Raw genomic sequence first — 26,517 nt, forward strand, 5'->3', positions numbered from 1 at the left:
TCGGGAAAGAGGGAGTGGTCCCACAGCTTTTTTGAAACTTGTTTTATTGAACTTGATGCAACTTCCGTCGTTTTAGGGTTATCAGTCAATAGTTACACTCGCTTGCTTGCTCAGGTATAAGCTTATGTCTTTGAAATATGCATGTCCATGGCAAGGAGAGGATATGGATACAGTGATTCCATCCAAAATATGCCCATGGCACATACCCTTTCTTGCCCTTTCACCAGATCCTTTCCTGTGAAATTGATCTCCAGAATGAACACTCAAGTTGGCAGCTAGGAGATCCACTGGAGGCGCGAGGAAAAGAATGAAACCGGCAAAAGGCCATTTCTATCCGTTTGGCTTGGGGGTCAGGCCCCATCCTAACCCGCCCCAACCAGCCTATCTTTCACTTAGGATAACGCTATTCCTCATATGGGATCTCTTTTCTTCTAGCTCATCTCTTCTAAAACATCTGAAGGACTACAAGTCGCCCACACCTGCTCTGTACCGTTCCCCACCGAAGCTCCCGCTTCGTCCACTGGAGGAAACGGGGTCCGGCCCACGAAACCTCGCCTTGTTTGCGGTGCAACCAGGAGACTCTCCCGCGGCCCCACAACGAGCTGCTCGGGGTCCGTGCGCGAGGGGGCCCGAGCCTTGCTGAGAGCAAGGCTCGCTGCGCGCAACGGGGCTTCCTCCCGGCTAATCGCTCAGAGGGCGAGGCAGCCACCGTGCAGAGAAGGGGACAGGGAGCAGGACGCCCGCGCGGGCCGAGGCGGGCGCTCGCCGCTTCTCCGCGTCCCTCGTCCTCTCGCGTCCTTTCGCGGCACCGCCTCTGCCGGGCGTCACTTCCTCGGGAGCAGCTGGGAGAAGGAGGCGGCGGCGGGCACGAGAAGATGGCGGCGCTGGGGGAGCCTGTGCGGCTGGAGAGAGGTGAAAGCGAAGGGGCGCGAGGCGGGCACGGACGGGCGGGCGGCGTGGCGGGCCTGCCGCGGAGCGCGGCGTGTGCACGGGAGCGCTGTGTGGGAGCAGCGGCTCCTGGCAGCCGGTGAGGTCTTGCGCCTGGGCTGTCGGCGAAGCCTCGTGGCCGAAGGCGAAGGGTATCCCTGCCGCCTCCGCGGGCGGCTTTTCCTGTGCAACTTGCGTGCCGTCCCTTCTGCCCTCGCATTAACTCGTGTCTCGTCAGTCCCCTCCCCGCGCAGCTGTCAAAACAAGATCTCCCGTGTATCTCCGCTTGCTGGGGGCGAAGCGGGAGAGGTTTGTGCAGGAGGAAGCTCAAGAAAAGTGCTTTGAAACCTTGCGGAGTACGACGGGGGGCGGGGGTGGAATGAGAATTTTATTTAATTTTTAATTAAAAACCATCATTTTATAATTGAAGCAGACACCTTTGTAAAAGTTATTGAGCTTGCGATTCCTGCCCACTTCAATATTGGGTCTAGAACTCGGAGGGTTCAGGCCTCTCTAGTAAATGCAATGTGAGCTGTTGGAGATTAGTAAATAGGCCTTTGAGGCTGAGTGGGGCAATCTGGCATGGAGGAACTTAGATGCATCTCTCTCTTCTGCTGCAAGCAAAGCCAGTTCTGAAATTCTTGCCACCAGCATTAAATTCTCACTGGGTTGATTTTATTTAGAAAAGTTTCCAGCTCATGAATATACAAGTAGGACCTGCAAGAGATACCTAGTTTAACTGGTGAGGCAGTGCACGTTTCGTTTTAAAGGAATTAACTTTTGACTTGAGTTATGCTGAGAAGTGGCATAAATGGGATTTTTTAAAATGATCCCTGGCAGCTTGGGTAGTCTAGTAGCTAATGCTGAACTCTTACTTGGTAGCTGTGAATTTTATACAGTCACTAGATTGTCACGCCATTATATTGTGCTTTCTTGTCTCCTTCAGATGATAAAAATATCAAAATCCTACCTTCTACAATTATTGCAGATCTAAATAAGCTTGTAAAAGTTAAAGTTCTGAATAAGGTGATGTACTAAACATGAAACCAAGAAGTTTTGTGGTCTCTAGTGAATTTTCAAAAAATGATTCATTTTCCTCTCTTCAGAGATACAGCTGACTTTCAGATAAAGGTTGTGATTTTGACATGATTCTTTCATGTGTTCTGTTTCTTTCACTTACTGAAACAACAGTATTGTAGTTCCTATAGAATAGCATGCAGACATAATCCAAACCCCAAATCCTTATTCTCAGAATGACTACATAAAAATTGAAGAGACTCGGTGCTCAGGCATGCAACTGCAAGCTGCAGGAACTGCACCTGTTTATAATTCAAGTGTCATATAATGTAACAACATAAAGTGCAACTTCTGAAAGACTTGGAATTGCTGAAAACTTGTGCCAGTTATCAGCTCATAAAATTACTATTTTTTTAAACCAGTGTTGGTCTTGAAGAGTGTTTAAAGCAAAGGGGTAGTATTGTCTGCCTAGAGCAGTGGTGGCAAACCTATGGCACGTGTGCCGCAGCGGGCACACAGAGCCCTCTCTGTCAGCGCATGAGCCAAGTCACCTCAGCATCGCCCTAGCAGCCGAGCATCGGATAATAGCGCATGTAGGGGCCATGTGCATGCTCAGAAAGGAGTAGCATTGCTAGGTGATGATGTCATGAGCCGCAACTCATTAGCTGCGACTCGTCTAAGCTTTTGCATGGCCGGTCAGTGGGCTTCCAAGATATATATATATATAGATATATATGCTTGGACTGGCTGTGAGTTTAAATACATTCATTTTTATTAACACAAGATTTTAGCTTTGAGTATCAGCATGTATACAACAGCAAAGATCACATGAATTGTGCAAAAGCACGCCAATGCAAACGTTTACCTTTCAATAAAAAGACAAAAGATGTTAATGTATGAGTTGTTTTTTTTAAAAAAAACTAAAACCTCAGTATTCAGGTTTTATTGCAGTGTTGGCACTTTGCGATAAATATGTGGGTTTTGGGTTGCAGTTTGGGCACTCAATCTCTAAAAGGTTTGCCATCACTGGCCTAGACGAAATATACCTCCTGTGTTTTGCCTAATAATTGATACTTTTAAGTTAAAGGATCTGGTCAGCAATGGAATTAAGCTAAAGTACTTGGATTCATGACTACTTAATTTAGCTGAAGTGCTTGGGAGAAAATTGGGTTAAATGCAAAACCCTAGCAAGATACTGCTATATATTTGGCTGTCCAGGAAAGCATTAAAGTGAACCACTGAATCATGAATAGCCAAAGATATCTAATTAGGTGGATTTTTAAACAATTCTTCAAATGGCCAGGTTATTCTAGTTCATAGTTTGGAGAATGCATGATGGCTTGGTGTAAACTTTCCACTGTTAGTTGTTAAACTTACATTCTTCCTTAAATGAGCTCTGGGTTTCAGCCTCCTTTATTCTTGCCATTATCCTTTGAGGTAGGTTATGCTAAGTGAGAGTGATTGGATCAAGGGCATACTACAGAGTTCATGGCTGAGAAAAAGTTCTAGATCTGTGGTTCTGCTTTATGTCTGGTTACAATGAGAAGGAAGCTCTCTAAATAGAAACTTGCATCGAAGCTTTGCTTCATTCTCTTGATATCTTTTCTCCCTACTACAAGCCTGCCTGTTCATTACAACAGGACTTTATTGAGTGAATAAGCTATATCAGGTGGTTTTCCTTGGCAAACAAGAATTTTAGTATGATCCTGTTCAAGCCACTTCTCATTGTGTAAATACAAACATGGACAAAATAAGTCACATGTGGAAAGGTGATATTTTATATGTTCACATTTTCTTTGGATTTTGAAATGTTTCCCAAAGAAATTCCTATTTAAAAGTGAAACCATTATGTTGTTTTCACTTCTTCCATAACAATTGTATTAAAACATTTACATGAACTTTCTTCCAAGAGTTGGAATTTAATGTAATGCAAATGTAGCATTTATAGCAACTTTACTGTCATACTGAATCTTGCCAAGCAAGAATTAAATCTAAAATATATTATTTCACCTTCTTTAGCTTTAAAAGAAAATATTTGCAGTTTTACTACAAAGACTAAAGAGTGATGGGCTTTCAAACAATATTCTAACCTGTTCTTTGTTTAGAATGTATGCATCAAAGTACTGAAATAGTTCAGTATAACTGCAACTCCTGAAGTGGTGGCAAAGGTTTCAGATATATCTTAACTGTTTTGGGACTAAGCTTATGCATGACTTGGTGGACTACTCTGAGTTTTAGTTTTCATATAAGCATGTTGCAAGTTCCTGAGAAATTCGTGAGAAATTACAAGGGAACAGTTCTGATAAGGAAAGAACAAACAGCTGATTAAGATCTGGCGTGTGTTGAGCAGAGGATGAGATGTAGCACCAGTCACTGACCTCTTTTATTAGTTATGAAATGAGGTCAACTGCCCATGCTGTGTATCTGCACTGTGCTTGCCCCACATGACCTACAAGGGAAAGGGCTATTTTAACTTGATTCAAGTACACCCTTAAGAGGTCATGGGCAGTGTTTACGTATGTGGTGATATATGAGCCGATGGCAACATTTCAAATCCCTGTGTGAAATGTTAAGTCTCAGAAGCATTTCTTCCTTGATATACATGAGACTCCAAACAAAGCTAAGGAGCATAACGAGTGCTGTCTAAAGACAGAACGGGGTTGCACGCAGCCTCCTGAGAAACTCTGTAAATCTTACTGAAACTTATTGCCTTTGATCTGCCTGAGTGAGAATGTATAAATCCATGTGAAAGTTTGCTTTGGGCAAAATGAATTGGCAGCTCAGAGTAGATTGCTGACTTTTCATGTTGTACCTAGGAATTCTCAAAAGTAGAAGGAAAATTTGTCTGTGAGCCAGTTTTGAAGTCCTGATGGTATTTTCCCATGAAAGCATTTTGATCATGATGGGTAGACTCTGGGGTAATAGCTTGATTAAGTCTTAACAGCCGGCTATTAGTAGTTGACATGTTCTAATTTTCCAAAGATGCTATGTCACTTTTTTCTTTTGAAATGTTAGCAGTCATTATAGTGGCTTATTGTAACCCGCAAATTGCTGCTTGGCAATGTTTTATAATTTGTTGTTCAGTCACTCAAGGCAAATTAAACGATATTTGCAATAATATGATGTTTGGACTTGGCTTCTGGCCCTTTCCTTTGTCATGTGAGACCTCTTTGTTTTGATTTTTAATCTTCAAACACTAAGCTTCAGGAAATGCTATTTTTGCTTGGTTGTTGTTTTGAAGGATAAATTATTTCCATCCCCAGTGGTGAAATACTTGTCAATTGCTAGTAAATAATTTTACATCAGATATTAATTGTGGACACAGCAGAAGAAAACACTAAGCTGTGTTCTGTTAAAATACCTTTCTGATCCATGTTCCAGCCATAAGCTCATTCTAACCTTTGGAATATAAGAGCCATAGCATATACTGGGATATGCCATATTACTCCTTTTGAACAAAGCCTGTTACTACTATGTAAAATACAGTGCACTTAGATTGGCATCAAGTGTTGTAACAAATTATATGCTTATGCTTGGCCTTTGAATAAATGTAAGATCATGTTAGGAAGTATTTGATTCAATTAAAAATGTTGGAAGCAAAAAGGAGGTTAAAGAGCCACATGTCTTTGTGATGTCTTTGCTCCATGGAAGCTCCTAAAATAACTCCTGCCATAATGAATAGAACTGAACATGTATACTGCTTTGTTGGGATGGAATGTGTGCCTTGCATGATGAAGTTTGTAAAAACAGGATAAATAGAATTATATCTGTGCTTCACTGTTGGAATTCTTCTCTTATGCCTGTTACACTTGAGCAAAGGTTGTATTTAGCTTCTTGTACAAGCAACGTGTTGCATGGAGGCAAATGTTTGGGCAGGTGCCCCACTGATGATCTGAAAATCATAGGGGAGATTACCAGTCCATACAGAGTCTGGTAGGGTTTGTGATCTCTGATCAAATCAAAAGTATTATTGATGTCCCCTGTCTTTGGAGCTACCTCACCTTCATAACCCACGTAGAAATGTTTGAGGTCTTTTCAGACAAGTAATCTCAAGTATGTGTTTTGTTCTTAGCGGGTGCTCAGGGTTGTTAACATACTAGCTGTTAATTTCAGGGCAGCCTCTCATTGGAGAACATGTACAGACTTACGTGTCATGGAACCCATGTGTGTTGGTTGTCTAGGCTTCTGGGATAAGTTATAATACAGGAATAGGATGGAGGTGATGGGAGTTGCAGTCCAAAATGTAGGAGGACATTGCTGGGTCTTGTTCTAAGGTATACACTAGGGTTAGGGTTTCCATGCATTCATGAAAAGCATGTAACAGGCTTCACCATCTAAGCATGTGAACAGTAAGGTCAACCCAGAACAACATTCTTGCTTCTGCATGTGTATATTACAGGGAAACAATGGTAGTGGAGGTCAAGTTTGCATTTCATTAGAAAAAATTGCTAATGAAAGATCTGTAATGAGGAAGCCCTAATAGGTTTACATTGCAAGAAAGCCTAGGTTCCCCTGGAATTTGAGTGTTGATAAATGCTGTTTTTGAGATTTTGTTAACAAGTTTCTTATCTGATACTAAAACAAATCTTGAGGATCTCGGTACATCTGTATCTGGTTTTGGGGGTTCCTCCACCCTGCAACAGATAAAGGCACTGTAAATGTTACTCTAGGGCAGAGGTCGGCAACCTTAAACACTCAAAGAGCCATTTGGACCCATTTCCCACAGAAACGAAAACACCGGGGGCCACAAAACCTTTTGACATCTAAAATGAAGATAACACTGCATATATCGTTTTTTACCTTTATGCTATGTATAAGAAAACTATAGTGTGTTGCATTTATAAAATCAATGAATGATTCTTTTATAAAATCTCCATCTGTGAACGGCTTCCCATGCCTGACTATTTCCTGAGCGGCCACAAAACTAGCATATGTAGTTGAATTTGCAGACGTAATCCACTTCTTGAGATGATTTTTGCTCAGATCAACCTTCCGCATCAGTTCCGAAATGGCTTTTTTCCTCTCATCTCCATACGGATATTTTTCAGCAAAGGCTGTGTGTTTATTCTGGAAATGTCTTGCAACATTTGACTTTTTGTTGTTTGCCAATTTCTCACCATATATTAAGCATACTGGTAAACCAGCAGTGAAAGCAAACGAATCTGCCCACGTACCATTAAATGTTGTTTTCTTCTGAAACTTTTCTTTTCTTGGATTTATCCATGGTTGGCCTACCGGGGGTTGAAAAGCTCAATAAATCACGTGCTGGCAGGTGTCGCATGTTGGCAGTTGTGACGCATATTTTGAGCGACAGGGAGCCGCAGCAGAGGGATAAAAAAGCCACATGCAGCTCCGAAGCCGCGGGTTGCTGACCCCTGCTCTAGGGAGTCCCTTTTTCATGGGTGGCTTCCGCACAGTTGAAGTGTATAAGCAAAATCTGGTGATGTGTCTTTCAGTAGCACAGCATCAGTTCCATAGTGGGAAGCCACATAACTGGCTCATATCTGTGCAACAGGTGCATTTTGAATGCTACTTAAGCTATGTGGGAGCTGTTTTTTCCCAACCTTGAAGAGACATGATAGTATGCCAGATAGGCCAAAAGTTTCACTTTCCCTGCCTTTTGCCATTTTGGGAATTTATTTATTTATTTAAACATTTTTATGCCGCCCCATTCGCCAAAGCCTCGGGGCGGCTTACAACAATAAATTAAAACCACATAAATTAAAATATACACATTAAAATAATAATAATTTAAAATATACACACACACACACACAATATAAAATAAACCGCCCTGGCCAGATAAAATTCAATAGTATTAACATTTAAAATGCTGCTTAAATAAAAAGGTCTTCGCCTGGCGCCGAAAAACAAATAACGACTTCAGGAGAAGCAAAAAGTGTAGAAAAGCTCTTTGAAAGGAGAGAAAGCTTTAAAACAAAACACTGATCTGACAGTAGGACACTGATGAAGAATTTTGCAAAAAAGGTTGCTAGCTGTCATGATCTGTACTCCTCTTCGAGAATGACAGTTGTATTTTTGCAGTGCACTCCTATGCTTCGCTTGAAAGTAAGTGCCACATGTTCAGTGGGCTTACTCTCAGGTAAGTGTGCAGCCCTAGACTTGCAAATCATTACAAGTATCACTTTTCAGATGTGCTCTTTGCATAATAATGAGTAAAATTATGTGGAAATTATGGGAACTGGGTAAAAAGCTGGTTGGTAAATATATCCATATCCTGGAAGAGAGACAATAAGAAAACAATTGTCTGTGAGTTGCTTAGGTTCCTTTATTTGAAATGGAAAGTTATGAAGGTGATCTAGAAAGAGAGGATTTGAATGCAACCCCATTTCTGTTGTTGAGAATTATACAATATATTCTTGGGTGCCATATCAATAAATTAATAAATTCACTTTTACACACTTAATAAAAGATAGCTCATATTATTTCCCTTTGTAATTTTCTGCAGACATCTGTCGGGCTATCGAGTTGCTGGAAAAGTTGCAAAGGAGTGGAGAGGTACCCCCACAAAAACTGCAGGCATTGCAAAGGGTCCTTCAAAGTGAGTTCTGTAATGCAGTGAGGGAGGTAAGTTTTATTTTTCAAATGTGCATTGTGAATTTCACGAGGATTGTTCACTGAATCTAATATATAAAATTTAAACAAAATGCTTAAGTCTTATCTTAAGCAAAAAGAAAGCAACAGATACAGTTAGGACTCAGTTTGATTTGCAAAATTATAATCAATCCAGTTTGGTAATGTTTTATGGTTCAAGTTTAGGCATCCCTGTCTGTTCTACTATGTATCTGAATATTTTTGTTTTCTAAAGGTCTATGAGCATGTATATGAGACTGTGGACATCAGCAGTAGCCCAGAAGTAAGAGCTAATGCTACAGCCAAGGTAAGAATCCTGTCAGCTTATTGTAACAAAAGGAATGGTTACAGTGTTAAAACATCTCTGACAGCACCTGCCTTGAAAAGTCAAGCTGTTGAACTATGAAAAATACCCCAGAGATTGGGGCTTCAGCCCAGGAGTGCCGCTGTCTTTGCAGAGCTCATCTATGTGTTGATGCAGCATAATGGGCAGGTCACAATACTACTTGTAGTGGGTGCTGATATCAGTGTGAAACCAGGGACTGAAGATGGACAAGGGGAGAATGCAAGAATGTCTCCTTACCAAAGTGTTCTCCTTTTAAGGTGCACTCCTGTGTTGGCTCAGACATGCAGGAAGTTGTAGGTCTTTTTTCTGTCTAAATTTGCACAGGATTGCACCCTAAATTGTTTTTTTCTATTTAATGCACTGAAGTTTTTACGTTACTTTTAAGTTTTAAGTTAGCATTAAGTTACTGAATGCACTGAAGTTTTTTCTACTTAATGCACTTATTTAATCTTCCATAATTAAATATGTTCCCAATATTTAATTTTTAAATATTGTAAGCTGTCCTGAGATTTTTGTATAATAGGACAGCATACAAAAGCTTTAAATAAATAATAAATACTCATATGAAGATTATATTGGTTACCTTTCTGCCAGTATCCATGGAATGGTAAGAGAACATTATTGCTACCCACAGCACCTGAGAGGGAGGGAGATTGTCAGCCCCTGAGTGATGTGGGAACGTCTTTCCTGAAGTGATTCTCATGACTTTGAAAGGGAAACAGTGATGCCTGCCGCCTCTGCTTGGAACATTCTGTTGTGTACTGTCAATCCAATTTGAAGCTTCCTATGAAATGTGTTCTATTTGATTTCAGTGCTCAAGTTAAAAATATATCTCTTTAGAAGAGTGGAGAGTGTTAACTATAGCATTTTTTAAAAGGGAACACATTGCTTCCCTTGGTGTGCATTAAAAATACACTTATAACTAAAATAGTGCACCTATTTGATTGGTATTGTAAATCATAGCACTAAAATAGAAACAATCAGCTAAAAGCAGCAGTGAGAGGGAACCTGTTCTAAAGCTTCACTGCAGGCATTGTAGCCTAAATTTGTCTTGGAAGTAACTAAGCAAAATGCTTTGAGATACTTGTTACTAGGATACACAACCTGGAGTACTCTCCATATTCTTTTCAATGGTCCATAAGTTTGGGATTTCTGTGTTTTACAGGCCACTGTTGCTGCCTTTGCTGCCAGTGAAGGTCATTCCCATCCCAGAGTTGTTGAACTACCAAAAACAGAAGAAGGCCTTGGATTCAACATCATGGGTGGCAAAGAGCAAAATTCTCCAATTTATATATCCCGAATTATCCCAGGTGGTATTGCTGATAGACACGGGGGATTGAAGCGTGGAGACCAGCTTCTTTCTGTAAACGGAGTGGTAGGGATGGAATTTAACTTCCACTTGTAGTAGCTATTTATGACCACTTGAGGGCATTGAAGGGATACTGCTTGGTCTTGTGAAAAATGTGGGTTCTGTTTTCCTTTTCCAAATACTAATTAAGACTAAGGAATTATTATGAAGTGTAGCATTCATAAATGAATTAGTACAAATACAAACTTGCTATTTTAGGATGAAACATTCTGACTCAGTGAATAAGGCAGGTGGCAACATACTGTGAGATTTACAACATGAATTTGCTAAAACAATCTTAACAATCTCTGCAGCGTCTGATGAATGGGTAGGATCCAGACTTAGTCATGCTTAGAGTAGATCCTACTCTTAAGTTTTTGAAGAGCCTCTTAGTTTAATGTGGAAAAGTTGTGGTTTGCCACTGTAACAGATGTAGCAGAAAGGGTATATTTTGCTTTAAAATATCTTGGTTTGCTGCCATATTTTGGCTGCAAGCTGCATCTTTCCCCCTACAAGGTGGACTGTTTTGAAGTTTTCTTTCCCTTCTGCTGCTGCTGTTCTATCAAATCTTGGTGCTGTGGAGCCACAAGAAAGGCCAGAAGGACCACCTACAGCCCATGCATTGCACCCCTTGCTTATGTATAATAAGCTAGACTAATGCAGAGGTTACAACATTGCTGTTTGGCACCTTTCACTCCTCCTGACATAGCTCTTAACTTGGTATATCAAAATATGTTTAGAAATGCATATTGAAATACTTAAAAGTAAGCTTTCATGCTGATGTATAAAAACCTTATTTACTTGAGAATGAATAGATTTTAGTTGGCATATACAAAATATTTGGAAGTGAATTAATTTGTTCACCCGTAGGTATGTGTTCCTGAGTGATCTGAACCAAATTAGCTCAGAATGCAGAACTTTAGCAATTATCCCATACAACAGTGCATTACCTGCATTACTTCAGTGTGATCTGTTCCGATGGATCAAAGCCATTTCAACTATTTAGGTTGGACGTAAACCAGCCAGTGTTCATATAGCCTTTTAGTTGCTGAGTGGAGTTGGGGAAATCTTTGCTTTTTCATGTTCATCAGCCTATGTTAGTAAGTCTTCTATCATGGATGCTATTTTTTTCCAGGCAAGCTGGCTATGATGAATCAGGGAAACCATGAAATGTAGTGAGGTGAGGAGAGAGATTAGCATTCCAAGAGTGGGAAAGAACCTTAATGTGGTAGAAATGAACTCTTCTGGACCCAGGCTTACAAAGGAGGCAAAGGAGTTCCAGAGTAAGCAAGCAAAGCAGGAAGGAACAAGCATGTTGCATCTGATTAGTCCTCACTGAATAAGATCTGTGGGTAGGCTCAGTAAAGTTAGTTGCTCTGTGAAGAGCTAATGTAGTGCAGGGGGACTGGGGAAGATGATGCATGGATGAGGCAAAGCCTCATGCCCTCTTTTCACATCTGGGTGTACTTAGTGAATTGAACAACCTGTTGGAGGGTAGTCATGATTATCAGACACATTTGTGTCTGGCTGTTTCTCCACAGAGCTCTGAGCAACATATTTCTGTACTACTGTCTTATTTTCACAGCTAAGCTATTCATGGCTATTAGTCATGATGGATTTAAATTTCTTCCACTTTTGAAGGCTAGAAAAATGAGTGGAGGAGTGCTAATTGCATTCATGTCCCACTTGCAGGCTTTCCCTGGGTAGCTGGTCAGACACTGTGAACAAAATTGTTTACTGTTTAGGCCTCTGTTCTGATTCATATGGCTGTAGTTTAGGTTGAGAGATAGTGACACGCACCTATCAACTGTATCTCGAAGTCCAAAATGTCATATAGCTGAGTTTTTGTCTTCATAAACAGATTTAGTTGCACAGTGAGGCAGGTCTCCTAACTATGAAGTTAGCTATTTTAAGCCGCAATACACCTGTAAAATTAAACTTTCAGGGCCAAGTTGGCTGCACCTTCCCAGACCTACTTTCCACCCCTCCAGCAAAAAGCACAAAAGAACATCACATCACTAGCTAACACTGAACACATCTATTTTAGATTCCATTTTATTCTATTAATTGAATAGAATTTTAGGCATGACACATAAGAAAGGAGTAAGTGAGCAAGTCAGTGTTTTAAAAGAGCAGTAATGGTGTGGATAAAATATCTTTTTGTACTTACATAGGGACATAACTGGGGCCCACTTGTGGGTCACAACACACAGTTTGGTAAGAGTGTCTTAAGTAAAGTCTAAAATGGTATTTTAGCCAAGTTATGTGCTTAATTTTGAAAACTTGTTACTCAAAACAGATAAAGCAAGCAGAAAACCTCACCCCATGTGTTTGATTACTTCTCAAACATAAGCTCTAACTTTTAAAAATTCCCATGAGGTCATTCTTGCCAACTTGTAAACAAAGAATGTATGAATATTACCATGGCTTTTGATATTTACTAATGGGATGGTTATGATATTTTTCTTGTTTTTTAGAGTGTTGAAGGGGAACACCATGAAAAAGCAGTAGAACTGCTAAAAGCAGCTCAAGGGAAAGTTAAGCTGGTTGTCCGATACACACCCAAAGTCCTGGAAGAAATGGAGTCACGATTTGAAAAAATGAGATCAGCAAAACGCAGGCAGCAGAATTAATATTGTACATATAACTTAAAGAGAAACATGACCCATGGAAACATCATCCTGTAGTTAAAAAGATGTTAATTTTGTTAATACTTGTGTATTGTAAAATATTTCTCCTGAATATCCTAACGCTTCCTCAGAAGAAAAGTTTACGTGGGCATTTGTAGCTATATGATTTTAGAGAATGTTCTTTAAAATACAGACCTATAATCATCAAAACAAATTTGTAAATGTTTTTAAATACACTTTAATAAGCTATTTTCAGCATTTGTAACATTGGTTTTTCTAGTAATTTTTGCCATTTGACATTATTTAGAACTGGAAAATGTTTATTTTGGGTACAGATATAACGTCTTAATTCTTAGCAGTAAAGCGTGTCATCTACATACAGACAGTCATAATTGTGTGATTAAGTACACTTTGTACTTTTGAAGAACAAGTTTCTATGTGTGTTCTAGATCATAACTTTATATTTTGGACTCTTTCTTACCTCTTTTGTGAATAATTTGTAACAGACAGCCTCTTATTTAATGTTTCAATGACTGGCATTTGAAAATCTAGCAGCAATCATTCCTATAATTTATATACTTTTGTACTAATGTCTGAACACTTGGAGGAATAGCAATGCAATGTATTTCTATTTAGCAGGATAAAACTTGCATGCAGTTTGGAATGAAAATGTATACCTTCTTCTGACTTTCTCTCTTCTAGTGTACTTACCTTACCTTTTTCCATTTGGATATGTCTGTTAATGACTTTATTCATGACAACTATACATTACCTCCAGCACTGAAGGTAGAATACCTCCAGTATCAGTGGCTGAGGAACACAAGCAAGAGGATTTGATTGTACTCATGTTCTATTTGTAGGCTTCTGATTAGCCCGGTTGCTGTGGTGACAGAACGCTAGGCTAAATTGATCAGCATGGCTTCTGCATTCCTAGAAGCAATAGATATGGCCCAAACAGATACATTCATAGATACCTTACAATTCTTTGTTACAGCATGAGAGTTCTGTGACGATGCTCTTAGTTCTATGCCACTGTGAAAACAGCAAGTGGATTTCAGGTTTGCTTTTGCAAAAGTGCTAAGGCATTGAATACAGTGGTTTCTTTAAGAAAATAAGGCATTCTTAGTTTATGAAAATGTGTTTGGGTCATTTAGCTCAAAATAGATAGATTTCTGATACATGGGGCAGTTTTCTCTCTGAGCAAGTTCCCCATTCTTCTAAAGAGTTGAAAACTATGACTGAATTCACTGAAATAGCTTCTGATGATATACATTGAGAGAAAGCAGGCATATGGGTGGAGTGCTTGGAAAATGTCCCCTTTAGTAAAAACTCCATTTTGGATTGTAAACCTGAAGTAGATCTGTGAAGAATTTTTTTACTGGAGAAGCTGCCAGAATCATGGGCTCATCTGCCAACTTAATGTATGTTGATTCCTCCAGACTGCCCTGATTTTACGAATTTCTCAAGATTGCTCTCACTATTGAGTGGTATGGAAATATAAAAAGTAATGGATGAAACTATCTTGAACTGTGTAGTCCTCACACTCCATGCCTAGCAGATGCTCTACCTCAAAATCACAGGGCTCTAAAGCTCTGTTTAAGACTAAATTTGTTTCCGCTCTTGCAGCTTTTGCTGCCAAGTGGAAACCAATTGCTTGTAGTAATGAGTGCCACAGTTTGCAGCTGAATCTTCCTGTTTGGGCCTTTAGGACAGAGCTGGTGGATCCATACAGATGTGTTGGAATAAAATCCCTACCATCTCTGATTTTTGGCCATGCTGGCTGCAGCTGATGACATTTGGAGTCCAACAATATTGAAGGCTTCACATTCCCCTGTGCTGCTGTAGAAACCCATGAAGGAGCTAATGAGGCCTTTAAAAAACTCATGGGTGTTGGATACTAATGTAGTTACTAAATATCAGCAAGCTTGTTGGAATTCGAGTTACTGGGCAGAGCAGACTGATACCTGTATATAAACTTTCAGAAAGGTGAGGGGGGGCTGAAGGATAGAGTCATAAATTTCCTGTAAAGTCATATAGAAGCTCACATTGCTGCATATGTTACAAACAAGGGTTTAATATTCTGACTTAATACAGTGCTACTTAAAACATTCTCTCAAAGAAAATTTTACAATTTTGAAGCTTTTCAGCTACTTGTGACAGCTTCATTCTGCAGATCCCAGGTTTCGGGAACTATTTCATAATGGCTCATCTAGAGAAGGTGGTTTCAGTAATAGAACATGAAACCTCTAGACTAACTTAAGCAACATGCTTATTTCATGAGATTTATTTCTTAGTAAGTGTGCTTAGAATTGCAGCCTTTAAAGTTCTATCCAACATCATACAGATGTACTTCCACTGATGCAGCAAGACTTAGCTGCCCTCTTCGTCACCTCCGTCTCCAAAATCTGATCTGGGTAGCCCCCTAACACTCCAGAGCAGATTTAGGAGCACAGAAGGTGATGCAGTGCAGAGAGGGAATTATCTATTATGCGGGCAGAGCAGTCATCCTTGATTGTATCCGTTGCCACAACTAGTTTTCAGTACTTTGTTCTTTTGTCACCACCCGTTTTTAGCATTGTTTTAACTGAACTTCAAACCGCAACTTTGGTTTCTTCCACAACAGCATCCTGGTCATAATGTGTTTTTGCTTATATAGAAAGTGTCAGGTACCCAGTCGATGTGTAGAGCCCTGCTTCGTTGTCTTTTTCACTGATTTTTCCTTTCCCTGCTTTACTCCTTGCCTGAGAATAGAAATTGTCAATGCTTCCACCTCATAAAAGAAATAAAAGAGTTTTATTTTGAAATTGGAAATTCTTTTGTTAGCCTCACTATCCCCAGGATGTGAGATTTCAGTGATAAATGCATTCAGGTCACTAGAAGAGTCTTGTCACACCATCTCTGAATGACTAGAATTATATGCAATCAAGCATAACTATAGTTCCAGTATAAAAGTTCGTGAGAACATGCTTTTCCAGAAGATTGGGTTTTAAAAAAAATAATATAGTAGCATGTATACAAGCAATCATAACCCCTCTCTGATCATTTAGCCTTTATGAGCCTGTCTGTAATAACAAAATATTTGTTACTAAAACCCAGCAACTGTGCAATTCTTTTTAGTCAGTTTAGGTGAGACTGAGCACTGAATCACCTGGGTTAAGTGTGTAGCGTGCTGCAGAAGGCAGCTAGTAGAGCCACCATTTACTTTTTAGGGAGCAATTCATATTTAAAGTATTGAGACCAAAAGAAGTAGTGGGCCAATCATGAAGTATTTTATTTTAATTTGTGTTGAAACTTTCTATATTAAGAGAATAGAAGCAAGTAAAAGCTGCTATTATAAAATGTGCTCATCTAATGTTATTTGGTTGTAATGCTTAGGGATTTTTATTACCAAGTTTGGCTTTTGGATTCGGTAGGCTAAGATGGTAATATACTCTCAGTTTGGAGGATTATGGGCATCCTATGCAGAGTGGGAACAGCATGGATGCAAAGGTCACCTCCTACTACTAAAGTAGCTCGACAGCTGTTTTGGGCCATCTATCTGTAGCACTTCCAAAGGGAGGGAAGAGGGCTGAGCTGCTGCCAGAATACATCATGTTGTTGTCGCTCTTCTCACCTGCCCCCCCCCCCGGAATGTGCCCTGAATCTCTCCTTTGAGGTAGCTCTTAGAGTCTTGAAGAAGTTGCTCTCACTGTTTTTTTTCCCTGACAGCTGTGAGGTTGGATAGAGGAGGAACCAAGTGGAGGTCAGAGCTCCTTTCCTATGTCAGATCTGGGAATCTAGAAGATTCTTTGGTGCTCTAGATTCTGTCTCTGGTCCACAGGATTGCTCTGCTCCGGGTCCAAAACACATGGATTAAAATTGGCACCTTGTCTTACTAAACAAAAACTATGTAAACCAGATTATGAGAGCAAGGTAGGGTGGAAAGGAATCTAAAGCCATCTTATGTCCCAAAGGTAGTTCAATATAAACTGTGAAAAAAAGTTTTTCTTAGTTGCTGCAGTCTATATAGATTCATAAATGAGATCTCTAGGCTAAGTTGAAAACCAGCTTTTAAACTAAGGTTAGAGTTAGATTCGTTGGAGAATCAAGTTAAGGACATATGGAATACTACTGAACAGGTGTTGTGACTACATTGTATTGTGTGTGCACTTATGCAATAATTTAATAACCAGCACAGATTAAAGGTGAACTATACTGTGTGTGTAGTCTTTATGCATTGAATTGCTGCTTCAGGGCCCTGTGATTTTTTTCTTCAGTATGAAAATAAAGAATTGAACTTTTATATTTCTTGATGTTTTTATATTTCTTGGCAAGTACCATCTCATCATTTCATAAATTAAAAAATATCTTGTAAGCTAGTATTTGCACTGGTATATATTTGGCAAATATTCAAATTGTACATAGATATTATTACTACCACTGCTTCCAACCCCCACAAAGTAGAGTTAGAGGTTTATTCTAACAGGTTCAGAACTGGTAAAACAAATACATTTTCCCGCTTTCATGTATTATTTGCAGGGACAAGCAGTGTTCACGCTGTGCACAAATGGGGAAAATGGCACTCTGAACCCTATATATTTAGAGTTTCCTTCTCAAATAACTCTGTGAACATGGGGCTAGCAAGATGCACACAATGTCAAGAATATGGTTAGAGGCATAACTACTGCTGCTTTGAAAACAGTCTTCCCCTTTACTGTATGGTGGGCTACAAATGACTGCATGCAACCAAGGGGTCATGAGACAGGGACACCAGTGTGTGGAAGGTGGAAGGAAGGCTGAGAGCATGTTTGCTTTCTATATTCATGTCAGAAGCATCACAGTTAAAATAAGGCATATTATAAAACATATTAGGGCATATCATAAAACAAGAAATTCAAAATATAAAACATGTACAAGTTAAACAGATCTAAGCCAGAAGTCAGCAACATGGTGTTCGGTTGCGCTGCCATAAGGTCCTCAAATGAGCACTGATCAGGGCACAAAAGGCAAATGTGTTGCCTGCATATCACCACAATCACAAAGCCACTGAAAAACCCACTTTGTTCAACCCTGGATCTTGTACCCGTATGCCATCTATTCAATAATTTCCATACTTTCCAACTTTCAGACCCAGGTGCTAACTCCTCCATTGGTTCCATCCAGTGTTGGTACTTTGTGGCTTTCCATAGGTCCACACTACTTTTTAATTCTTCAAAACGTTTTGTTGACCTAAGGAAGCTTCTACATTTTAATCTTTGATGATGAGCTGGTTGTAGACCCTAGAGGGAGTGTTGTTTGAATATTGATTTAAACCTCTATGCTGCAGCTTCTCTGCAGATGGTGGGTGGCGCAATACCGGCTACACAGTAGGACTTATCTACTGTGGGTAGGTTTAAGGCAGCTGGTGATAATTCTACTGGCTTCATTCAGAGCAACATCAACTTTACCAGCATGTGCTGATTTATACCAAGTCGGGTGTGCATATTTGCCTGCCAAGTAACAAAAGGCTAAAACTTGTCTTGTGAACCCTTGGTTCAGCACCTGAGGAAAAACCCATTAATATCCTGAGGATATTTCTTCCTCTGACCTTCAGTTTAATATTGATACAATGATGCTTATATGTTAGGACCCTATCTAAAGTGAGCCCTAACTATTTAGGCTATAACAATGCTCCAATAACATACCTTTCCATGTAATGTGCAGCTTCCCAGCAGCCTGCTTATTACAAAGATGGAAGGCACATACCTGAGTTTTTGCTCAGGTATGTGCTTCAACTTGGACAGCAGTTTGATAAGCAGCATGTGCAACTCTTACAAGAGCATAGGGATCTGCCTCATATAGAATCAGGCCTTGAGAGCTATTTTTTACATGGAATTGAAGCTACTTTTTGGGGTTTCAGTTTTCCAGCCCTACCTGGAGATGCTTGGACCTGGGAGCTTTTGTATGCAAGCCATGACTTTGTTTCTGCTTTTTGGCTCTTTATAGCATGAGCTAAACATGTTCATCTGTTGATTGCTGCAAATCAAACCACTATCAAGGGAGTTACTTGGGCTGTTTTGAAGAAAGTAAACCAACTGTGACAATGTGATGAGCTCTTGGGGCTGAAAATCCTTGATTCTGGGGGGAACAGTTAATAAACACAAGAATGGATGCAGTTTTGTTTTCTTGGGTGCTATTTAAGAGAAACAGGTTCTTTAACTTATCTAATCACAGCTTGGTTTCACCTTGGATGTGGAGCCTGCATGTCTGAGGGCTGGTAATAAATCACGGATTTGTTTTCCTGTGCCAACTCATGAATAAAAGGTGCAGCTAATCATTCATCAGAGTGGGGCCAAAGTAGGTGAAGTTGTATCTGAACAGACCATTAACCAAAACAAAAAAAACAAACCCCCTACTCTTTATGTGGCACTTGGAAGATTTGCAAAATCCCAGTTGTTTTGCTTTTCCTGACACCTACTACATCAGCCTTCATTGATTCAGTTTTTCACTCTAATGCAAGGCTGAGGTCTGTATTGTACTGATTTCAAGCTTACTTAGGTAACAGTGGCTGCCAGAAGTTGTTGCCTTCTGATATCACCAGCATCACATAATTGCTGCTATCATAGCAAAGGAATGCAGATAAACAGACAACATCCTCCAGACAGCTGGGGCAGCTGGGCAGGGAAGTTTGGAAGCTCCTCAAAAGTATCTGCTTGCCTTATTTTGGCCAAGAATAGGCTAGGCCTAAGGCAGTGCCCAAAACCGCAGATTCATCCCGAAGCTGCCCTTGGCTTGTGTGCACATACCTGAACTTGGCTGTAAGGAGAGTTGCCCCAATTCGAATGAATTAGAACCTCCAAGTCTCTTGCAATGTTGGCATGACCTCTGCATATCCCTTTTTCCCTTGCCTTTATTTCTTCCTAGACTGGATACACTATTTGCTACATGCAAGGGAAATACACTGTTCTTTGGTTGTGGTTGGTGAAGGGGGGCGGCATTGTAAAATGCAAGCTGTATTTAGTAGAAAATAAGTTAGTAGAAAAATATATTACATATGCATGAATATATTACATATACACACAATAATGACACAGCTATGAAGGGGTGCCCAGTGTCTCATATATGACCCTCTGCCTCTTGGAAAGAGATCATTTGTGTGTGCTTGATGCAATGAACTTCAGTCTTTCAGAAAATGAATTCATTCCACTGAAGCCAATGTAGGTGAACTAGAAAAGTTGAGAGAGCCCGAAAGGTTAGGAAATGAGGCCTGTGGAGATATGAGAACAGTGTCACCATTCCAGAGTGCAGTTCCTTTGGTGTCATGGAGAGTAAGACTGTCTGGCAAAGAGGGTGTCTCACCCAGAAGACAGAAGCAATCCATTGGAAGAGACTTTTCCTTAAGAGAGAAATACATACCTTGTGCCAAGGATATGTAGGGGAGCCTGGTCTACTTATGACAGACAGGCAGTTGGGTCTGTGATGGGGATGTAGAATGCATGGTGATTTGCCTGCCTGAAACAAAGCTCGTGGATGCCTTGGACTGTCTAGGTTGGGTGGGCAAGTCGTGGCCTTCTAGATGTTTTGGCCAAAAACCTCCATCAGCTGTAGCCTGGATAGCTATGGACATAGAGTGGTCAGAGCTGTAGGCAGGAAACTGTCAAAAGAAGGGGTTAATCCCCTGAGTGACAAGAGCATGAAAGGAGTACAAATGCTTTGATGGTCTTCGCTTCAGAGACTTTAGGGCTGAATGTGCCTGAATTGACATTTTCAGAAGTCAGAAGAACTGAGACAAATGGTGACTGAAGAAGATATTCTGGACCGCTTTGACAACTTGATTACAAATCTCCATTCCCCGCTAGTATCTATCCGACCTGAGTCTGGTTTCTGACCAGAGGAGTGGATGGCAAGCATAGCACCCCTTTTTAAGATGGGATCAAGGGAGAGATCAGGAAAAGTGCAGGCTGGCTATTTTTTAGTAAACTAGCCAGATTTCTTACAGAATCCAGAGATATAATGTACATAAAGCCTTCCCATTCATTTAATTCCCCTTTGAGTAAATTTTGAATAAACTGGTAGGGCAATTAAGAAAAAATTCTCAAGCAGAAAGATGTGTTGCTTGGCTTCTGAAAACAAGACTTTTGAAAAGCTTAATCCTGTTTCACTGAATTTAGAGTTTTCCAAGAGTGTCAATGTGCAGGTAGATGGGGTGAAGTAAGCATTGTTTATTTGAAATTCAAACAGCTTTTGACAATGTCTCTCTGTCACCACACACAGAAGAATCCTGAGTAAACTTCATGGGATGAGAAAAGAGATCATATGGACTGGTGGAAGGTTAAAGATGCATCTACCAGCTTTGGAGTAACTGTTGCAGAAAAACGAACAAGTGGGTCCTGGATCAAATCAAGCCAGAACTTTCCCTGGAAGCAAAAATGACAAAATGGAAGCTGTCATATCCAGACACATCATGAAAAGGAAGACTCACTGGAGAAAGCAGTAATCTTGGGGGAAGTCAAAAGCAGAAGAGGAGGAACTGTTTCATAAAGAAAGCCACAGTGTACAAGAGCTGAGCTGCCAAGGAAAGAAACTTTGGAGGACATTCATTCATAAGGTTGCTGTAACTCAGAGACAATTTGACAGCACAAACGCCAACAAAGCTTGACTGAATCTATCCTTCTACTTTCTGTAAATGTGTCCTAAGCTTGCATGCCACTAGGTGCTGCTAAAGTGCTACCACTGCATATTTTCAAACTACAAATGAATATTTGCACTGAGTTCTTACAGAAACCAGCGTAATAAGGTGCATAAAGCCTTCCCCATTCATTTAATTTGCTTTCATGCATGTGGATCTATTCCCTCCACTCAAGTACATGGACCACTGTTGGCGATTCTATATTCCCTGAGCCGAATATAGATTCCCTTTTTCTTGCTCTTCTGAGACCTACACCTACGAACATATCAAGTTGAACCACTGGCCCCTCTAGCTTAAGCCTGTCTACACTGGCTGGTGGCAACTCTTCGCGGTTTCAACCATGAATCTTTTTCTATTTCTGCCTGGGACTGATCCTGGCATCTCTGGCATGCAAAGTAAGTGCTCCATCCCTGAGTCATCTGGCCCTTCCAAATGTTCTGATGCAATATGTCCCTTTTGCATTTTGAGAATTCACGCAGCTCTCACACGTTACCCATTTTAGACTTGGAAAACACTCTGGTGAAATTCCCACCAAGATTGTTGTGTGACAAGATTATGAATGCATCTATTTCACTGCCTGTGACATGTAGTGAAATTATATATTATTTAGTAAATTACCTTGGTGGGAAATCCCAGGTGATTCATAAGAATGAGATATAAAATAGTGAAACCTCTATAAATAATAATTAGGAGTACTTGCACAACTGGAAGTGTATGAGCTTGCTGCACATGAGAGAGTTTTGAGAGCTGGTGTGTGCAATGAGTTTTGAGGGCTGTGCACAAGGAATTCCCCTTGAAACCATACTCCTGCTATGTTCTGTCTAGGACACCTTTAACCAGGCAAGGCATGATTACAATCACCCTCAGCTGACCCCACTCCCAACTACATCATCATTCTAACTATATCTGATTTTTAAGCTTGAGTATTGCTTTGGTAGTTAAAACAGTACTACTAGCACATAAGAGGTACAACAGTAGTACTTGCACACAAGTGTGAAAGGATTGGTATGATTCAGGGAACTGCAAGGGTTACAGAAGAACAAAACAAATGATGGATGGATGATAAAGCTCACATGGAATGTTGGTCAGGAAGGACCATCTTTTATTTTTCTTTTGCTAAATGTATGTTCCACTTGCTTTTAAGGTCTACCAGGCCCAAATTTAATTGAAGAGCATCAGTTTGCTACACTGACCAACTAAATCAGTAGCAAAAACTGCAGGCAGGCTTTGAAAGATCATTTGGAGATGTTTCAAAGACATGTGCTAGAAGAGTACATGCCTATCTAACAAGAAAATGAAAGAAACCCCTTAAGTGTGGTGGTGTTATTGTTATGTGCCACAAGTCATCTTCTACCCTTGGCAACCCTCCAAAATTTCCTGTCTCTCACAGCTCCATTCAGCAATTCCAAGTTCAAGGCTGTGAATTTATGGATTCAATCCATATGGAGAGCCAGTGTGGTGTAGTGGTTAAGAGCATGGGACTGGGACTCAGACGATCTGGGTTCTAGTCCCCGCTCAGCCATGGAGCCAACTGGGTGACTCTGGCCCAGTCACAGACTCTCAGCCCAACCCACCTCACAGGGTTGTTGTTGTGGGGATAAGGTGGAGGAGGAGATGTAAGCTGCCTTGAGCCCTTTGTAGGAAAAAGGTAGGATATAAATTGAAAAATAAATAAATGAATCTAATATTTGATCTTCCTTTTTGTCTTCTGCCTTCAACTTTCCCTAGTGTGATTGTCTTCTTCAGTGAGAGTTGCCTTCTCATGGTGTCTCTGAAAGTATGAGAGTCTCAAAGTTGTCATTTTTGCTTCTTAAGGAAAGTTTTGGCTTAATTTGATCTAGGACCAATTTCTTTGTCTTTCTATCAGTTCAGGATATTCACAAAACTCTCCTCCAGCACCATGTTTCAAATGTGTCATTTTTCTTCCTGAGCTTTCTGCAGTGTCCTGCTTTCACACCTATAGATTGTGATTGGGAATACAATACTGATCTCCAGTAAAACATCCTTACACTTGACAATCTTTTCTAGTTCCTTCATTGCTGCTATTCCAAGTTTCAGTCTTCAGAATTTTTTGGCTGCAGTCTCCCTTTGAATGGATGACTGACCTGAGCTATGTGAAATCTTTCACAATCTCAATTTCTTTATTATTAACAGTGAAGTTCAGTAATTCTTCTGTGGATATGATTTTTGTTTTCTTGATATTCAGCTGAAGTTGTATGGTGGTAGGAACACAGAAACAGCCCAGTGAAGACTTAGCATGCTCAGTGGCTACTACGATGCTGAACTTTGGGCATGGCATGGCATGGGGTATTCTGGAAGACATGGCTGGCTGACCACAGCAATGGACAGCAGAACTGAACACCGTAAGATCTTGTTTCAAGTGAAATTTGTGCTATTAACACTAATCTAGGTGAAGTTGTAAGGATTACTGAGACAATATTTTAACTGCTTTAAACACTTACTTAGTCTGTTATTTACATATTTGTGTGATTAACGTATCTTAAAATGCTGAATTTTAAGGCTTTTAGTTTAGGAAGTCTGCTTATTAGGAAGCAGCCCAAGTGAGTGCCACAGCTTGGCACCCGGCTCTAATCTTTTGCCCCAGTGTCTCTGCACAGAATACTTCGTGTGGCCAGCATTCCTCATGATTCCAGTAATTGTGATTGGTTTCTCTTTATTTAAACCAATGGAATGCTGCGTCTGCCAGACTTACAGATCAATAGCGGGGAGCTGCCACAGAATCCTGGGGAGGAAGTGACTAGCTGAGAGCCAGAAGGCCTGGGAAGGTTGTTTTAACTGCACAAGAGGATTTCAATGGCATACTGAGATCTGAAACAGATTGTGAAGGGGCTTCTTTAAATGGTTTGAAAGGTGGCAAGGAAATATACTTAGGAACCAAATCTGGAGGGGTAGCCATGTTAGTCTACTATGGCAAAACCAAAGAATATTTCATGACACTGAAAGTCTAAAAGAAAGGGACACATAAGAGAATGAGCAGAGGGAAAGGATGAACATACGTGATCCACAGGTCCTTTGAATTCTCCCCATTAAGTGACATCATGGATGTACATTTTGTCGTGGAAGTTAAAACAAATCAAGCATATCTAACACTTGCTCTTCCTAACTGAATGTTTCCAACATTGTTCAGCATTTGGTTAAAATAGGTTAGATATAACTGTACATCTATGTATCTAGATGGATATATAGATACAGATGGATAATTTTTATTACTTATATAGATGGAACAATATAAGTAATAAAAATAAAATGTTGCTATTAAAGTAAAACATTGCACTTGGATATCAAGACCATCAACACAGACATCACAAGGGAAGCTGTTTATTTATGTACAACATCCTGATGATCAGCTGGAAAGGTCCTCAGACCAGCTTAGGCATAATCAGTAAGATGGCCTCTACCCACAGGCTTACAATCTCAAAAGAGAAGCCACCTGAGGAAAAAGGAATAGGAAAGGAAGACGGCAAACATGAAGTGTTCCAGCAAGACTGGCTGAATGGCCCCGCCTCCCCTTCTTGCAAGTCCCCTATGAGGAAAAGGTATAACATCGGAGGCTATTTAGCTTAGTTGAAAAGAAGTGAGAAAGCGACACACAATAGAAATGCACAAACCATGCATAATCTGGAGAAAGTGGATAAAGAAACATTTTTCTCCAGTTTTATAGTACAGGAAGTTGGTGAAGCTGCTTGGTGGGAGCTTCAGGATAGATAAAAGAAGCACTTCTGCCCGCAGCAGGTAGTTACATGACAGAATTAATTTCCGCAGGTGAAAAGTCTTTCTTTAGCTTTCTTTTCATTTAGGAAAGGTATGAGACAGGGGTGTCCACTTTCTTAATAGGTACCTGATTTATGTTTGGAACCCTGGCATGTGCCATTAGCCCAAATAGTAGTGTGTCCTTGATGGTTTATATATTAATATTATTCCTTATTCTGATAGTCTTTTATGGCCATTTGGACCAGCTTTAATGTAGCTGATCAATACTTTTGCCATTCAATTAACTGTCAAAGTCCAAACAGATTCCAGTTGGAGATACTGTATCTCACAGTGTACTGGCAGTTTTGATGGTAGCCAGATCTTATTACTTATTTGGGAAAACTTATTCCCATTAATATATCTCAAATGATGAGGTGAAACTTGCATTAATTGATTAATGATATCTTATTGGGTTTAAGTATATGGGTATCTTTAAAGCTGAGTCCATGGGGTAAGATAAATACATTTAAGATGAATATTGTACCTCATTTTGTTATATGTAGATTCCTCTATCTATATCTGGTAAATATTTTCAAAAATTAATGCTGTATTTCATACATGGTGTGGGGGGAACTGTTCCTCTCTGCCATGAATATCCTTGAAAAGGAGGCAACTTCCAATCAGAAAAATATGGGTTTGGCTTTCCAGTACTTGCAATATATAATCAGGCCTATTTGTTGACCTGTGGTACTTTCTGGTTAGATTAGAAATTCTACCTTGACAATTTTATAATCTGCCTGTCTGGATACTCCCTTTGAATGGCATTAGATTCTTAGCACATTAAAATGGATAGAATTTCTCCTGCAGTTATGAATGTTAGAGACTTGTAGTGTATAATGTCACCTCAATTTTATCTTGCTAAATCAACTCTGTGAGGAAATCCTGAATTAAAAACTGGCAAGAAAATGTGTTTGTGGTAGACTGGGTCGGATAAGCTGATTTGTACCTTAGATCAATTAGTGGGCGCTGATGATGAGTTTTTGTCATTCTCAGCTTTGCATGCCAAATATGATTTGCCTGCTATGACTGGATGGAGATACTTGCAACTACAACATTTCTTAGAATCTAGCTTTGGCTTTGCTTTTGTTTTGTTTTTCACAGCTTCAGAGTCTCCTTCCCAACTGCAAGCACATTTTGGGGCTGATCAGTTGTATTCATCCATGATCCATGTTTCTAAATATTAGCTGTGAATAATATGATTATATATTATGAGATATAGAGTCTGTTGAACAGGAAT

At 40.0% G+C, this 26,517-nt stretch overlaps 1 protein-coding gene across 1 annotated transcript; it reads left to right on the top strand.

Annotated features, from left to right (window-relative positions):
• Nucleotides 1-818: 818 nt before the first annotated feature.
• Nucleotides 819-17,144, top strand: LIN7C (lin-7 homolog C, crumbs cell polarity complex component). Its single transcript, XM_044425747.1, has 5 exons — nt 819-912; nt 8,414-8,532; nt 8,774-8,845; nt 10,050-10,259; nt 12,710-17,144. Exons 1-5 carry the CDS (start codon nt 876-878, stop codon nt 12,863-12,865), a joined length of 594 nt encoding a protein of 197 aa, XP_044281682.1. The 5' UTR covers nt 819-875; the 3' UTR covers nt 12,866-17,144.
• The last annotated feature ends 9,373 nt before the right edge of the window (nt 17,145-26,517 follow it).

Source organism: Varanus komodoensis, unplaced genomic scaffold (assembly GCF_004798865.1).
Source record: "Varanus komodoensis strain SLA01 unplaced genomic scaffold, ASM479886v1 scaffold16, whole genome shotgun sequence".
Lineage (NCBI taxonomy): Eukaryota > Metazoa > Chordata > Lepidosauria > Squamata > Varanidae > Varanus > Varanus komodoensis.

Excerpts from the sequence above, each read along its gene's own strand:
- LIN7C (XM_044425747.1), top strand. The coding sequence starts at position 876 with ATGGCGGCGCTGGGGGAGCCTGTGCGGCTGGAGAGAG. Across the intron at positions 8,533-8,773 it reads TCTGTAATGCAGTGAGGGAG|GTCTATGAGCATGTATATGA; the intron begins GTAAGTTTTATT and ends TGTTTTCTAAAG. Across the intron at positions 10,260-12,709 it reads TTCTTTCTGTAAACGGAGTG|AGTGTTGAAGGGGAACACCA; the intron begins GTAGGGATGGAA and ends CTTGTTTTTTAG.